The 16,539-nt window shown below is 42.8% G+C and overlaps 1 protein-coding gene across 1 annotated transcript in view; it reads left to right on the top strand.

Moving 5' to 3' along the window:
* The window catches only part of CCDC57 (coiled-coil domain containing 57), a gene marked incomplete at its 5' end in the record, with an annotated part of 28,216 nt that extends 12,584 nt beyond the window's left edge, over positions 1–15,632 (top strand). The window contains 7 exons of the mRNA XM_042891348.1: positions 537–771; positions 2,499–2,599; positions 3,860–4,088; positions 4,683–4,819; positions 7,104–7,226; positions 7,589–7,742; positions 15,409–15,632. Coding sequence (XP_042747282.1) covers positions 537–771; positions 2,499–2,599; positions 3,860–4,088; positions 4,683–4,819; positions 7,104–7,226; positions 7,589–7,742; positions 15,409–15,632 — 1,203 coding nt within the window. The remainder of the gene's footprint in view (positions 1–536; positions 772–2,498; positions 2,600–3,859; positions 4,089–4,682; positions 4,820–7,103; positions 7,227–7,588; positions 7,743–15,408) is intronic.
* Positions 15,633–16,539: the final 907 nt, after the last annotated feature.

The raw sequence follows: 16,539 nt of genomic DNA, 5'->3' as shown, positions 1-16,539 counted from the left end.
CACCTCAGCAAACCCAAATGAATCTCTGATTCCTATGAAGAGTTGATGCTTCAAAAGCAAATGAAGAATAGCAAATATTCAGTATTCTGAACAAGAACAACTTTTTTTTTTTTCTGTACAAAGTGACTTGTAAGCTACAGGGCAAAAATGATTGGATTTGAATCGGTGATTCTTCCTAAAGAAGCAATAGTGTGTTGGCTGGCGTCTTTTCAGACTACTAAAGCAAGGAATATTAATTACTGGTACCATATAGTACCATATGGTTAACATACATGTCCTTTCTTCTGTGTGCTCTGAAACTCCATGAGAAATCTTGTGCTAATCATTCTTGGGCTCTAATTTAGCACCAGAGATGTGAAATACACCAGATAAAAATGGGAATTTTTTGCTTATAATTAATTTTGAATATGGCAAGGATCGTGTGTGCCTGACAGGAACGTGTGGTGCCACACAATGGCACACATAAGGGAAGATCTCTTACAGAGAGTGTTGCTCAGGAATGGAGGTTTTTACCATGCTCCACTTTTATTTCACAGACGTTTCAATCTGATGACAAAAGTTGTCTCAGGAAAGATATTCCTGGCTCGGAGATACAAAAGCTGCAGCAGCAAAATGCCAACCTTCGGGCTGTTATTGCACAGATGAGGAAAGAAATGGAGAGCCTCGATGAGCAAACAGCATCCTCAGTGCCTCGGTTAGAGCAAAGTGCCCCTGGCCACACTGCAGGCATCCCACCACTCACTGCTGCTGTCCTGATGGGAAGGGCTGAAGGTGCTGTCACACTGCTGGCTGTGTAATTGTCTTTTTCCTTCGGTAACAGCAGGAGTTTAAAACATCTCAGTGTTAAAAAATGCTCTGAGCTGCATCGCGTTCTACCCAAACCTTGTCACAAAGTGCCAGGTGACCAATAGGTTTTGTTGGCTTTCCTTGGAAGCATTTATTGTATCACTAACTACAAACCTCCAACCTTTTAAATTTTTCTTGTTTTCCCCCTGGGGAGGTCAAGGCTGACAGCACAAGGAAAGGAACTACAGAAGGTACATCTGCTGCAGTTAGATATATTTCGTAGTAAACTGATGAACATTCGTGAAGTTTGGTTTTGTTTGGCACCAGCACAGGTGGGAAAATGGCTTTTTTTCTCATAAACATTCTTGTGGCTTTTGGAACTATGGAGAAAATAGGGATAGAATCAACTCTGATTTGAGGATGGAATATTCAGCTCTGGTCTGTTTTCATCTGAAAAATAAATAGGCGAGGTGTCTCTTCCTCAAGGATTCACATGGGAGAGGCAGCCCTGTTCTGTAGGACCTTCTACAATGATGTAAAGACAGGTGAAAAGCTGTGGTATCCATCTGTGCCCCATTTATGTAAGCATTGAACCTCTGATTGATTTAAGCTATTCCAGAGCCACTATGAATAATTTTCTGTATTTCAGGGGTTTGTTGAAGGCTGTCCTGTTGTACCAAATATTGTGCCCTCATTACCCTTCTCTCTTTTAATGTAATTAATTTACCCTTCTCTCATTTATCCTTACCATTTGCAGAGTTCATTTTAAACAGACTTTATTGTGTCATGGACACAAAAAATGGAACATAATGAACAAATGGAGTGTGTGGGCATTCTGAGTGAATATACCTACATTCTGCTTAATAGCTTAGCTAAAAAGGATGTTTAAGAAACAATTAAAGCAAAAACTATTTTGATTTTAAATTAAAAAGAAAAATAAACAAGAATAGTTCTGTCATACAGAGCTTACATACAGAACCTTTGTTTTGGAGGATGGAGTCTGAAGGAGAGAAGACTGATGGCTGCTGCAGTTCAACAGTCTCCAAGATAACCAGTAATTTTTGTCAGCTGAGGAATAGGAGTTTTCAGAAATTAATTACTAATTTATTTTTTTCTACTGCTGAAATTCTGTATTCAACTAAAATGATACTACTTCTATCCCTTTGAAAATATGTGGAGATCTCTAAGAGGGATTATGATGTTCAATCCATATTGTTTAAGATGAGAGGGTATCCCAGAGGGCTACTTCTGGTTTGGAGAAATCCTCTTGCTTTTCCCTGCTTTGTCCACATTAATCAAAATGTTCAGACTGCCATTTTTACTGGAAGTAAAGGAAGCATTTTTTAGGATTAATTTCAATTTATTGATGATTTTGTTCCCACTGTACATCTTGGCTATTCTTGTTATACTGATATTGCCAGTTGCTCAACAATTAAGCAATTCACTGCTGGAAGAAGAAAAAACTTCTGTCTGTGTGCTCCTTGCCCACAGACTGAGTTTTCTGATATCTCATCTACAGACACATCCATGCTGTGTAGCTGATTGATGTTTGCACTCTGTGAGTTCACACAGCTTCTTCTATTTCTTCAGCTCTGTTTACGCTGCAACTACTGAAGTGGCACAGATGTACAATAGCAAGAAAAGGTTGCAATGAAAACCTAAACTGAACAGAAATACGTGTATTCACATTGTACTCCTCTCTATTTATTTAGGTTCACTCTGCACAGACCAAGTTTCAGGGAGAACCGTGTCGAGTGATATGAATGTCAGCTCAGCTAGCTTGGGCTGTGTGTTAAACCCAGGCACAGAAAAGGTAAGAAGAGGTTTCAACCAGTTTAAATAGGGCTGGTAATTTTGCCTGAACAAATCTTAAAAATGCAACTTATATGCTGTCATGTAGTCAGAAATCAGCCAGCAAAGATTTTTTTTTCAGTCAAACATGGTCATTCTTTCGAGGGAATAAATTTTGACTGGCCAGCCCTGTTACTCAACCTTTTTTTGATATATGTATATATAATACCTAAAATCTTTTGATGTGCTTGTAATGAGGTGACTAGAGATGATGCTGTACATATAATCCTGGCAACTCTCACTACTGGCACAAGCTTAGGGATGTAGGGATGGAGCTGAAAGGGACCTGGGGGTACTGGTGGTGCCAGCACTGTGCACCCTCAGCACAAAAAGTGATGAGGTCCTGGGCTGCACTGAAAGCGGTATGACCAGCAGATCTGCTCCTCTGCTCTGTGCTCTGGGACCTCACTGGGAGCACTGTGTGCAGATGTGGAGCCCTCAGTGCAGGAGAGACACAGACCTGGTGGGGCACAGCCAGAAGTGCTTGCAGGGGTGGAACAGCCCTATGGGGACAGGCTGAGGGCTGGGGCTGTGCAGCATGGAGAAGGGAGGGCTCTGGGGAGAGCTGAGAGCGGCCTTCAGTCCCTAAAGGGGCTGTAAGATGGGGACAGACTCTTCAGTGGGTCTGTTGGGATGGGACTGGGGGAAATGTACTTTATACCCTTTAGGGCCTTTAGGGTCCTTTCCAACTCCAGCCATCCCGTGGCTCCATCCCGGTTCTTGTGCGTCACGGCGCTGCGTTCCCCCAGATGGCCGCTAGGGGGCAGCGCGGCACTGGAGCACGGAGCAGCGGGACAGCCGGGAGGAACGCGCGGTGCCCAGCAATGAGCGGGTCAGTGTTCTGTGCTACCTGTGACGTGGGATTTCATAGAATCACGGGATGGTTGGAGTTGGATGCCTAAAGGCCATCTGGTGCCACCCCTGCCCTGAGCAGGGACACCCACAGCTCCATCAGTGCTCACAGCCCATCCCCTGCCTTTGGCTGTCTGCAGGGATGGGGCACCACCGCCTCTCTGGGCAACCTGTGCTGGTGATTTCTTCTGTGGTTTAATATGCCCCACATGGCTGACAAAATCTTGAATATGGGCTCTCAAAAACAGACTGTAGCCTTCAGTTTACACTTTGCTTTCAGCTCCTTTCTAAGGCATGCTTTTACCAAACTCTTAAACATCCAGGCAACATGTTTTCAAAATACTTTTATGAGTCTCATCTGTTTTCTCAGGGGTCAAATAACAGAGTTATGGACAAAGAGGTGATAGATTTTGGCTCTGCCTCAGATAACTGTTGTCCTGGTGGTGGTATTCAGCATGGTGTCAGCTGCACGCCGCAAGGAACACCAAATAAACAGAAGGAAGCAGTGAGAACAATGTCAGTTCTGAGCCAAGAGAAGCAGCAGCTGATTGAAATGGCAAACAGACTCAGGACAGATCTTGGAATGATATTAAAGGAAGGTAATAGATGTATTCTAGTGGTTGCTTACCCGTGTAAAATAAAACCCACCAATCTGTTCATTCTCTGAGCTGGAGAGAAGTAGATTTTAATACACACACACAAAAAAGATGCTGCATATGGCTGATGCTTGAGCTGCATAGCTTGGGTGAGACTGCAGTGCTAACTGTTGCTGCCAGCATAACCTGTGCTAGGGGCTGCTAACACAGAGTAATGGCAGGCTTTGGTGTAGGGCTCCTTGGTGCTCAGATGTCAGTGTGGGAAATGGAAGCTGAACTCCTGCTTTGAAGAGCAGAGAAGCGATGGTTCATCTCTTGTGCAGAACATGAGTTATTTATGATAGTGGAAAGGAAAACAAAGCAAGCAGAGTCAAGAGTAAATAAGGAGTGTGTAAGAGTAAGTGAGAAAACGTTACTGTGAGCATTTAAATTCCATGCAATTGTTACTCTGTCAGTAAAGCAGAGGAAAAAGGAAAACAATGCTAGGCCATTTTCATATGCTATTGAATCTCCAGTGAGAAGTCAATCCTTGCTGGAAATGTTATATTGATAATAATAACAGAGAATGCATTCCTGCTTTTTTTCTCTCTCTTATAGGACTTGGGCATCCTGTTAGCCCAAAGCTCTGCACAGTTTGTGTGGGCTCTGGTGGCCTTTCTCCAAGAGAACTTGTCAAAAGAACACAGTGTCAGCTTTCAGCTGTAAGGCGTCTGCAACACAAGCTCATAACACAGGTAATCACACAGCCACAGGAATGTGGTGATCATGAAGAGTTAAGGCAATTGATATCATTTTCCTTTAAAATTCTACATCAAAATACCTTTCACTGACTTCAGCTCAAGTCCTTTTTTGGCACCTGGGAGGATTTGTAGCTGTGAGCTTCTATCTGGAACTTCACTGTGTTAAATCACTGTTTTCATCTAAGGAACTTGAGGAACACTTGTGTTGATGCAGTATAACTGCAGCACTGAACTACAAGTGTGAGTTTCATAAAGCTTGGTGTTCAATGAGTAAAATAAGGTCAGCTGAAGGATTTGAGCATGTTCTAAGATAGACTTGAAAGTGGTTGATCAGTGAGCACACTTCCAAGTATTCAATCTCCCTTGTCCAAATTATTGCACCAACAGATTTCCCGTTTATGAAGGCAGAAAGTATAATAAACATGTCTGTAGTCTTTTCTAACTAGAAAATAACTTTTAATAGTTAAATAGTTGCTTTCCTGAGAGAGACAAGTGGATCAAACCTGGCTCTCCCAGTAGTTAGTGGCAAACTTCCCAATGACTTCACCAGAGTCAGGATTTCACTATGTACTTTACTCAATTGATCAGCAGATTTGTTCCTGTGAGGATTGTGTCAGTGCAGCTGATCATCATGGTTTTGAGGGCAGCAAACAATGTTCTGTCAGAAAGGGTGAGGTTGTTGCTCTGAGGCATGGAACTCCAGTAGAATTATTAACCAAGTTCAGCTGGGGAAATACTTCCTCTGGGAACCTCTCTGGGTTACTTGTTTCAGTGAGCCATCACTGAGTACAGAAGAGTGGGATTTAGTAGTGATTTTGTTGTTGTTTTGGTTTGGTTTTCTCTTGTGGTCAAGTGGAGTGTCCTGTATTTCATCTTCTACTTCCTTTTGTTCTTCCACTACATACTGCTCAGAAGAGTATGCTTCAATTGTCTTCTCCTCCTTCTCCCACCTTCTTCACCAGATATTCAGGCAGGTTTATAAGATCCCTCCTGACATATCCCTTCTGGAAACTAAACAAGGCAAGATTCCCCAGCTTCTTGTGTGCACAGCAGTTGCTTCAATCCATCCATCATCTTTTTGGCTGTTTGCTGCACTTGCTCCAGTATGGCTGCATTCCTTCTACTACAGTTTCTACTATTCTGACCTCTCATGTCTCCCATGTTCTTTTAAAAGTCATACAATTTTATCTTGCTTTCATAAAAACAAACACCTTTGGAAAATCCAAGGTTTGTGAGGGTTAGTGTTTGACTGTGTGCTTCCAGCTGGTGTGCTGAGCTCCAGAAGCAGTCCTACCTTTCCCACTGTAGGATTGCTTTGATGTCGTGGTATCCCTGAGGCTATTCCAGCTCTGGAGATGTTTGGGGTAATGTCTGTGACAGACATGCAGGATTGTGTCCAAACTAGAAGCAAGGATCTCCCTTCTTACTTTGAAGCTGTTCATCTCCAGTATCCCCATATTTTAACCCAAAATGTACCCCCTGAGAATCCAACCCCTCAGCTGAGGTTGATCTCCAGGCTGAGCTTCCAGGCACTGCTGTTCTCATTTTGTTCATTTGTCCCTTTTCCTCCAGGTGAAGGAAACTCTTACCACCCTTACTAATACCCATAATACCTCCATTCCTGTGTTCAGTATCATCATCCTTACCAAAAACAGAGACAGTTTCTTACTATCAACTATAGACGTCACACCTACAGGAATTTCAGTCTCAGTTATTTTATACGGTGGGCACGTGTTTCTTTGGTCTTAAAGATATACCAAAAGATCAGGTTATAGTCAATGTTTCATTTCATTTCTCTTCCCAGGGCTGGAGCAGTTGACTTTTTATCAGATCTCACTTTAGTTGCTACAGGCTGAAAGTTGATGGGATTGTGGGATAATTAGTTTCGTTTTGTTTTAACTTACTGTGAAAGCACCTTTCTATGGCTGTTGTACATTTTCATTTTTCCTCTTTTCCCACCATACTTTGGTAGTTTTTTCTTCTGTAACTTAATCATGGGACAAGACAAAAGTGAAGGATGACCCCGACAACATGAAGTTGATTAACAGGCAGGATGATAATAACAGCAATAATAAGAAATGAAGATCGTAAACAAAAATTAATCAGGAGTTAATTTGGAGGATAGTTTGGCCCTGTTGATCTGGAGGGGATATGTTTTTATTTAGTATTATTTATACCTGATTGTTTTACATATGGCAGCATAACAGCGAAGTGAGTTATAGATGTGTTATTTCTAGAGGCTGTGAGTGATTTGTGTTAATGGAATATTTTGTGTTAGGAGCTGCAATGTGCGAAGCAACAGCATCTCTCCAGGATCTCTTCATTAATTGCCTGCCCCATCTTAAAGGGAGAAAAAGCTCCGAGAAGCTGTGGAGAAGAAACAGAACTGCTGTCTGCTGAGGTACAGTGCAATTTTAGCGTCACTCTGATTTGCCTTCAGTTGGATTTTCCAACTGGAGTCCCTCAGCTATGGTTTGCTGAGAGACGTATACATTTAATAAGGGATGCTTTGTTCCTGTACAAAATAGTGCTTGTAGGAGAGCTTTATTCTAACACTTATTAACCAGGCTATCTCAATCACTCCTATGATGCTCATCTTCTTGTGCAACATCTCCAAATCTAAACCAATAATTTTCATTTTCTGATCTTGCCTCTGTGCTGAAATACTTCTATGTTTCTAAGACCTCGAGTGTTAAACTGTTCTCAGATGTCTTCAGAGTGAAAAATATCAATCTTTATAAGATGGTATTTGAACTTGCACAGGTTCAGCTCAATTCCTCAGCTGGAAATTATGGGCCAAAGCAACAAAAGGCAGCTGCTGCACCCTCAAAGGTTCAAAGTCAGCCACCCAAGGAGAGCCCTGGTCAAGCCCAGCAGGACTGGATTTCTTCATCTGGAGCACACAGTCCGTGCCAAGGTATTTGGCAAACTTTAGAAATCAAGCTCTTCTTCTCTCAGTCCTCAAAACAATGCTAAACACTGTGAGCATGCTTTGCAAATAATCACAGTACTTCATTCTTCTAGAAGAAGCCAAGTGCAGTTGTGAATTCTGCCCCTTTCCACCGACTTTTTTACATCAGCACTCCTGGTGTTACAGCCCTGTGGTCTGAATCTAATGATCTAATAATCAGGTACTTCGAGGTGCTTTTACTCTTGCTTCAGAGTTATCCAGCCATTCAGAGGGTACAGCTCTCTGCTGTTAATGCCACTGCTCCAAATACTTCTTGTATTCCTAATCTTAAAAACACTTGTGGAAAATGCAGATACCCTTCTGCACTGACATAATCTAAACTTTATTTGCTGCCCATATGAAAGTATCTATCTGAAAGCTGCACAGTTCGTGTGTTGCCAAGGGCCTGTTAGATCAAATTGTAAAGCTATAAATCCTCACCTAATGATTATCCTTATGGCAGTGTAATGGTCATAATACTGCTTAATGCACTGAGACCAAAAGCCTAGAAGTGAGATATGACTGCAGCACAGTATGTGATGCAGGCACATGAACTAAGGCTTGTTATTTCTCAGTATTTTGTAGCCCAGTGCAACCAGTTGTTCAGCCTGGAGAAGGGAAGGCACCAGGGATACCTAATAACAGCATTTCAGTATCTAAAGGGGGGTTGTAGGAAAGAAGGAGATTCTTTAGCAGGTCTGCTGGGATGGGACATGGGGAATGATTTCAAACTAAAAGAGGGCAGATTTAGATGGAATATGGGAAAGTTTTTTACATTGTGGGCAGTGAGGCAGTGGCACAGGTTGCCCAGAAGGGCTGTGGTGCCCCATCCCTGCAGACAGCCAAGGTCAGGGGGTGGGCTATGAGCACTGATGGAGCTGTGGGTGTCCCTGCACTGTATTGCAGATGAATGTTATGTGTCTCTCAAACTATTGGGCTGTTCATGAAGTAATCCTTAACTGGAAAACCATGGAAAACTGTTTTAACTTTTGCCAGGGGTGGAAAAAAACATACTGGCTTTAAATTGTAACACTAGAGAAACTGTAAGGGTGGCTAATAATGGAGTATGGTGCTCTGGAGAGGTGTTGACTCTTCTTTATTGAAGGTCTTTGTAAGTAGAGACAAACATTTTTTCAGAATGTTTCAAGTCAGTACGATTTTTATTTCTTAATATGAGGCACAGACATCACAAATTGTTTCTTAGAACTTGTTTCTGTCAGTTTTGTTGTCATCATTGTCATTATTATTATTGTGATTTAGTGGCAGCCATGGAGTGATGTGGCAGCCATGTAGCCTTTATATGAACAGTGATCTGTAACCATGATGTAGATACCTGTGTGTGGTTATAACCTGTGTTATATACCTGTGTTTGGACTCTTTGGTCCAGAAGGGATTGACCAACTGGACTTGAGCTCAACAGAGAGACTAAGATGGCCAGGGCACTGGAGCACGTGATACACTAAAATGGATTGAAAGAGCTGGGTTGTTCTGTCTGGAAAAGCCAGTGGAAGGTCTGAGAGCTGCTTTTACATAAAAATATGTAATACCTAACTGGGCTTTCAAAATGAAAAATGGACTATAAGAGCAGTTGTTAACAACAGCAGTGCAGCACCGTGCCAAGCTCATGAGCACTGATAGAAGTGTAGGACTAGAACGATGTGGTGCTGAGATCACTGTTCATGTGCTGTTCTTGTGGGGCTGAAAGAGGCAGAGTATTTCAGGTCAGGCCTCTATTGACAGGATAAGCAAAAGGATGTCTTTGAAACATTGATAGTGCCATGCAGTTTCATGCTGCTTTGTGTCTGACGCAACACAACTGGCAGCCTTACAAGGACATCAATTTCTTAATGTCTAGAAATTTCCAGCCATCATTGCAAAACTTACTGTAGATTTTTGAAGATCCAGAGAACAGTGAAAGATGATACTGCCAAACAAACCAAGTGTAACATCAGTAAGGGGTAACACTTTCTGGAGAACAACCTTAATTTGATCTCTGCATCCAGATTTACCCCGAGAAGGTTTAAGAGCAGAGCTTATTCACTGCATGCAGGCCCTGAAACACTGCATTGCAAGAATGGAACTTCAATAAAATACAAATAAAAATATATATTCTGCTTAGCTTTCTCCACTGGGAAATTATCCAAATGGTATCCTTAGTTCTACCAGCTGGAATCCTACATTTTAGAAAACAAACAAAACAAAACCAAACAGGGCTGAGTTTTGTTGTTTCAGGCCATTCACTTTATTATATCCATCAAACGTGGTCACAGTGACTAGAACCATTACTGAAACAGAGCAGCTTGCTAGGTGTGCTTCAGATATAAGTGATGCACACACAGGCTTGCAAACTGAGTAACAGATGATTTAAACAAAGGCAAGTGTGTCTGCTTGCTTATTCAAACATCTGTTTTACAAGTCCAGTGCTGTACAGATCTGGCAAAGCAGTAACTATGTTTTATGGGCATTCCTTGTGGAACAGCACAAGATGTAGTGCGATAATTGTTTTCTGATCCTTCTGCATTTTTCATGTACATGCCAGCAGGTTGACATATCAAATAAGCCCCACAGTTTGCTGTACTTGCATGTGACACAATTCAGTGACTCTCTATTTTGGGGTGCTGATGACACACATGTTAATGCTGAGTGGACTTTTATGTACTTTGCTCATTTCACCATCAAATTCCGAGCTTATGGAAACTCTCAAGGAAGTCACAGACTAAAAAATATGCTCAATTTCTCTCTCCTTACTCTACCTGCTAATTTTTAGTTTGTACTCTAGGAATGAGGTGGTTTAAAGATTTGTTTCGTGTGTTAATTCTGAAGATAAGTAGAAATAAGGGAGTTAGAAGGAGCACAGGCTCCTATGATTCTATGATTCAGGTTTTTTCTTGATCCTGTGTTATTGAAAAGATCTTGCAACAGAAATTGATGGACACAATTCACAGTGGTATCAAAAGCATCACTGTTGTATGCAGGCTGTACTAGTAAGACTGTACTTAACTATTTCTTTCTTTTCTATATATTCCTGAGAGCACCTGGGAGACTTTGATAGGTCGTCCATATCAAATGAGTCTTGAAGGCTGATGGCAGTCCACAGAATCACAGAACTGCATGGGCTGGAAGGGACCTTGAAGATATGCAGTTCCAACCCACTGCTGTGAGCAGGGCTGTCTCCCCCCCTAGATTGGGCTGCCCAGGGCTTGGGCTTGGGCTTGAACGACTCCAGGGATGGAGCATCCAAAGCTTCCCTGGGCAGCTTGTGCCAGAGCCTCACCACCCTCTGAGTAAGAAATTTGCTCTTGATATCATCCAATCTACATCTCCTCTCTTCTAGTTTAAAACTGTTCCCCTTTGTCCTACCACTATCTGCCCATGTGTATATAGTTTGTTCCCCTCCTAAATGCCCTTTAAGTATTGGAAAGCCATAATGAGGTCTCCTTGGAGCCTTCTCTTCTTTAGACTGAACAAGACCAGCGGCCTCAACCTTTCTTCATAGGACAGATATTCCAGCCCTTTGATCATCTTTATGGTTTTCCTCTGGACCCAATCCGACAACTCTGCATCTTTCTTGTACTGGGGGCCCCTCGGGATGCAGTTCTCCAGATGGGACCTCAAAAGGGCAGAGTAGCCTGGGACAATCCCCTCCCTCTCCCTGCTGCCACCCCTCCTTTGATGCAGCCCAGGATACTGTTGGCTTTACGGGCTGAAAGCACACACTGCTGGCTCATGTCCCACTTTTCTTGCACCAGGACCCCCACATCCTTCCACACTGGGCTGCTCACCAGTTCTTCTCCCAGTCCATGCATGTGTTTGGGATTGCCTCGACTCAAGTGCAGTATTTTCTCTTTTTGAATCTCCTTACATTCACGTAGGCCCACTTTCCGAGCTCCCCCACGTTCCCGTGGATGGTGTTCCTTCTTTCTGTTGTATCAACTGCAGCACTCAGCTTGGTGTCATCTGCAAACTTACTGAGAGTGCACTCGATCCCACTGTCTGTGTCACTGATAAAGATGTTGAAGAGCTCTGTCCCAAGACAGACCCCTGGGGAACAGCCCTCCTGACTGGCCCCCAGCTGGACACAAAGCCATTGACCACAAGCCTCTGGCCGCAACCATACAACCACTTTATCCACCAAATAGTCTACCTTTCAACTCCATGTATTTCCAATTTAGAATTCAGAATATGTTGTGGGACCATATCGAAGGCCAGAAGTTAAGGTAGATAACATCAGTTGCTCTTCTTGTGTCTACTGATGCCATCGCTCCATCACAGAAGGCCATCGCATCGATGAGGCACAGTCTGCCCTTGGTGAAGCTGTGCTCACCTCATTGTCACACATAACACCCAGAAGGACCTGTTCCATGGTCTTCCCAGGCACAGATAAGATGCTCACTGGCCTGTAGTTTCCTGGAGCTTCCCAGCAGCCATCCTCTAAAGAAAGTTACTTGTCAAAAAAGCTGTATGCTTGCCTCTCAAAATCATGGCACACATACAGTAGTGTGATTAGCTTCTGTACAAGCTGCAAGTTTTACAGAGCCAAGTGTCACCTAGTAGAGTTTGACCATGAGACCACATAGTATAGCCAGTAGCATGAGAGGTGTTTTGTGTTACCATGTGAATTGCTCCTGATCAGCTGTGGTTTTGGGTCAGCAGGCAGAGGTCAGTCAGTGCAAAGGGAACGCAAGGCAGTACGTGTCTGCACTTAGAACGTCCCCATTTGCTTTATATGCTTTTGGAGTAGGTGAAACTTGGCATTTTCCACACCAAAGCAGGACTCCAGTTTTGGTGGATGGTCCATCTGTGCTTTTGAGAACCCTGACCTCCGCAGCCATTCCCAGCAGAGGTCCTGGGGTAATTAGTTGTGTTTACATTGTAGCCTAACAAAGAAAGAGAATGAGATGTTTCAAAACAAAGTCACTTTTCTGGTTTACTACTTGAACTTGGGGTTTCTTTCAACCACTGTTCTCATTGTTGCTGCTACTTGCAGAGCTCCGTGCTCTGAAATTCTACACTTTATGGATCAAAAGTTATCTTAAGTGTTTCCACACTAGACAGAATTTCAACAGCTTTGACATCACTGACAGCTCTAAGAGCAATCCATGTGGGTAAAAAGCTGGCCAGAGAAAGAGTCTAGTCAAATATTAACAAACAGAACGGGTGCTCTGGCTCTGGCTCTTGCTTCATTCTAACTCTAAGAGCGAAAGAAATCCTGATTTCTGTTGCATAAAACTTTTCATCTTTGAAGTGCTTCACAAATATTAACTAATCCCCTGGTTACGTTTCCTTCACTTCAACATTCTGCTCAATGGGAACTTGAGTTGGTGTTCTTTCCAAAGCATGGTCAGACATGAGCAAATAGCGAGGGACTCCTTTCTTAAATAACATTCTCCACATGGGGAAATGCCTGCATCTTTCTAGATCTGAACAGTAACAACATAAATAAAAGTCAGGGAATATTGATCTCTGACTGTAAGCACAAATCAAGTAGAAGTTCAGCATTTCAACAACACATTTTTAGGTCTGTTTTCAAAAGCAGCTTGGGCTCCTAGCTGTGCTCACAGTGGCTCTTGTTAGCGAGGTCACTTCTGAAAGTGATTTATAGGCTTGAAGTGAGGTGTGTCTTTTCCTTATCTGATTGTTTGCTTGCGGAATTGAAGATACTGCATTTAAATTTCTTGCCACTGTGCATATCCCTGCTGATTTTATTGAAGGTCCTTTGGGCATGTGAGCAATGCCAAGCAGAACCAGAACCAGATGAAGGTCTTTATTCAGAGTTTGCTTGGGACATTTCAACTCAAATGGCATTTCTCTTTCTGGGGCATTGGTTCTTTGTCTCCTTCTGCTTTGTAGAACTTGCCAGTTGCAGTTTAAATTGTTTAGATTTCTGTATTAACACAGATTTTTGTCTGCCCAATCAATAGCCACATGAAATGCTGTTGTTCCAAATACCTAAGCAGTCTTTAATAGTTACAGCTGTAACATCTTTAATGCCAGGAGAAACACAGACAAGACCTCAGAGGAAGGGATGCATGCAGTGCATTGGTGCTTGGTTGCTTTGCCTTTGGATCTTTAGGAGCAGGGCCTCCCACAAGGTGTCTGAAAGCCATGCTCTGGTTTGGATTCAAAAAGTCCTTCAGAACTGAGAGAACCTTTCAGAACCAGACCACTGGTAAGCAGTGCTGGCAGGGCGATGCTGATGGAGATACCCACTGCTGCTTCTTCAGACCACAAGTGATATTCTCATTCTGCTATGGCCCCTGTTCAAGATTCTGAAGCTGCATCCATTACTTTCCAAGCAGTGCCTCCTGCTTTGTTCCAAAGCATTGATGTTTCTGTGAAATTCTGCTTTATTGTCTGACAGACGACTCAAGTCCTTTTTCCAGGAAGGGCAATGCATCCAAAGCTTTTCCAAGTGCTCAAGCATCAGTTCTGTTCAAAGCCTCCTGCTCTGTGGGTAGCCACAAGGAGGCAAGCTGAACGTTTCACAACGATGGCACAAGAGCCCACCTGTAATAACAAATGGCAGCAGGCCAACCCAGCACAGATGTTGCACACCTGTAAGTGAACAACTGCTTCAGTCTGAGCCTGAACACGATTTCAGGCATCGTGTTTTGACACTGGCCACAGCATCATGTTTTGCACAGAGCTATACATAGAGCTATACACCCCCAATAGATGAATTCATTCCAAACATCAAAGAATTTGTTTTCTTTTTGTCCACATCCAGTTTTGTTTGGACTTTCAATCCTGTTCTGATGACTATGAGAATTTACGTTCTGCTAATAACCTCTGTGTGATGAATTTCATACCTTTCTCATGCTGTACCTGGGTCTGGAAGCCATCAATCTTAAACATTTCTAACTTGTACAGAGTGCTGCAGCGTGTACTATTCTGCCAACTGCTGTCTGCTTTGGTTCTCTATAAATCTAAAGTTAAAATCTCAGTGCACTGAAAAATAAGGATTAAGTAGTTGGAGCCAAGCACCTGTAAACATTACTTACAGCTTACAATGAATGCTGTGATTGACCAATTCCACTTATCTTACGTAGTAAAAGTTGTGATAAGGCTGCAGTTCATCTCATTGAAGGCAGATAGTGGAATTACGTGAGAGACAACAGGATGGGCTCCCATCAGTACTAAGATCCGTCTCTGCTTCCCAACCAGAGGGACATTTTTCGTCCTCTAGCACACAGAAAATAAAGGTTTCCACTGCAGATGCCTTCCTGTGTGAAAGAGAAGGAAAACAAACAAAACCCACATGATAATAGCAGTTAAGGCGGCTTTGCCAAGCCCACAGAGCTGCCTTTGAGCCCTTTGGATCGGGCTTCTCCTAACACATTTTACTACAGCTCTCATGGCTCCTGGTGGTTTCTTGAAAGAGATCAAACGATTGCAAACAACTCCTTCATCACCATTTCACAATATGGGAGTAGGCAGGGCTAACTTGGCCTGGCGTTATTCAATGTAGGCATTGTGTCTTCTCTCACAGGGGAGAGAAAACATGTAAAACTCGATGTTTAAAAACAGCTGAACAGGTAGGTGGGGCTTCAGTTGCGCCTTATGATTAAATGCAAACAGTAGCACAGAATGCTCCTATCGATTTGTTTGTTTGTTTGTTTATATATTTGAGCAGTGGAATTTGAAATCATGCATTCAACCGAGCGAGCTGGAAAACGTCAGGAGCACAGCAGTGCCACGAGTCAGCCTGAAGTGCCCACAGCACGTCTGGCAGTCAGAGGTACCAAGCTGGAGGTTCAGCACAAGCTAAAATCCAGGAGTTCACCTTGTACATACCCCATAAAACGAAAAATCTCTCCTACCGTGGCAAAAATCCGCAACTACAATATTAAAGACTGATTTATTTGTTGCAAGTCCCGTGTCAGCTATTCGGTTGCGTTAAAATATGTAAATGTGATCTAAATATTGCCTTGGTGTTCATTTTTGTGTGTCAGGTTGGGCTGTTTGAGGTCAGAAGAGAAAACAAGTACTTTGTCCCGTGCTGTCAGCCGACATAAAGGGTTAATCTGCATAAGTGCTGAGATTATAGTCTTCACTGTTAATACAGGTTTATTTTAATTATACACGTTCAATATTGCTTGCATCATGGATTTGGAAATGCCCACTTAATACGTATGTAAATCGTTGTGCCTTTAGGCAGGGCTTCCAGGTCTTTAGGAAATATTTGTTGAGAAATCGCAGATGCGATTTAAGCTCAGCAGTGGGATGCACCAACCTGCTTGTTTTCTTACAATTAGCGACGCAACCGTTAATCCCGTGCAGCTACCTGAGCACTTACAGAACGGGGGTTGAAAAGATCACACCTTCCCCTGTATTCTTGCTCATCTTCTGCCTTCCTTTCCTTGTTCATAGAGCACAAGAGAGCGTAAAATGGAACCGCTGTCCTCACACCAGACATCATATTTTTGTTCAGCAAGAGATTTCATACAGTTGAGAGCAGTGAAAAACGTTCCTCGGCAACTCTTAGAATCTTGCAGAAGTGTTGTGAGAAATAAGTCTTACAACAGATGAAACCAAAAGAAACCCGAGCGGGTTGTGATGTAATGGGGGATATCTGTGTGGTTAGGAACATTCCAGGATGCTTAAAATGTAATCAGTGTATTCTTCTCACATTCTCAGCAATGCTGAACTCCCTTGGGGTATTCCAGTGTTGAACTATAAGTAGAAGAAATAGGTATTGGAAGGGAAGGGGAAGGGGAAGGGGAAAGGGAAAGGGAAGGGGAACAGAAGGGGAAGAGAAAGGGGA

Source organism: Lagopus leucura, unplaced genomic scaffold (assembly GCF_019238085.1).
Source record: "Lagopus leucura isolate 7727_CA_CO unplaced genomic scaffold, USGS_WTPT01 111-16_obj-0_obj, whole genome shotgun sequence".
In the NCBI taxonomy this organism is placed as follows: domain Eukaryota; kingdom Metazoa; phylum Chordata; class Aves; order Galliformes; family Phasianidae; genus Lagopus; species Lagopus leucura.
This window is presented reverse-complemented; position numbering and strand designations above follow the sequence as displayed.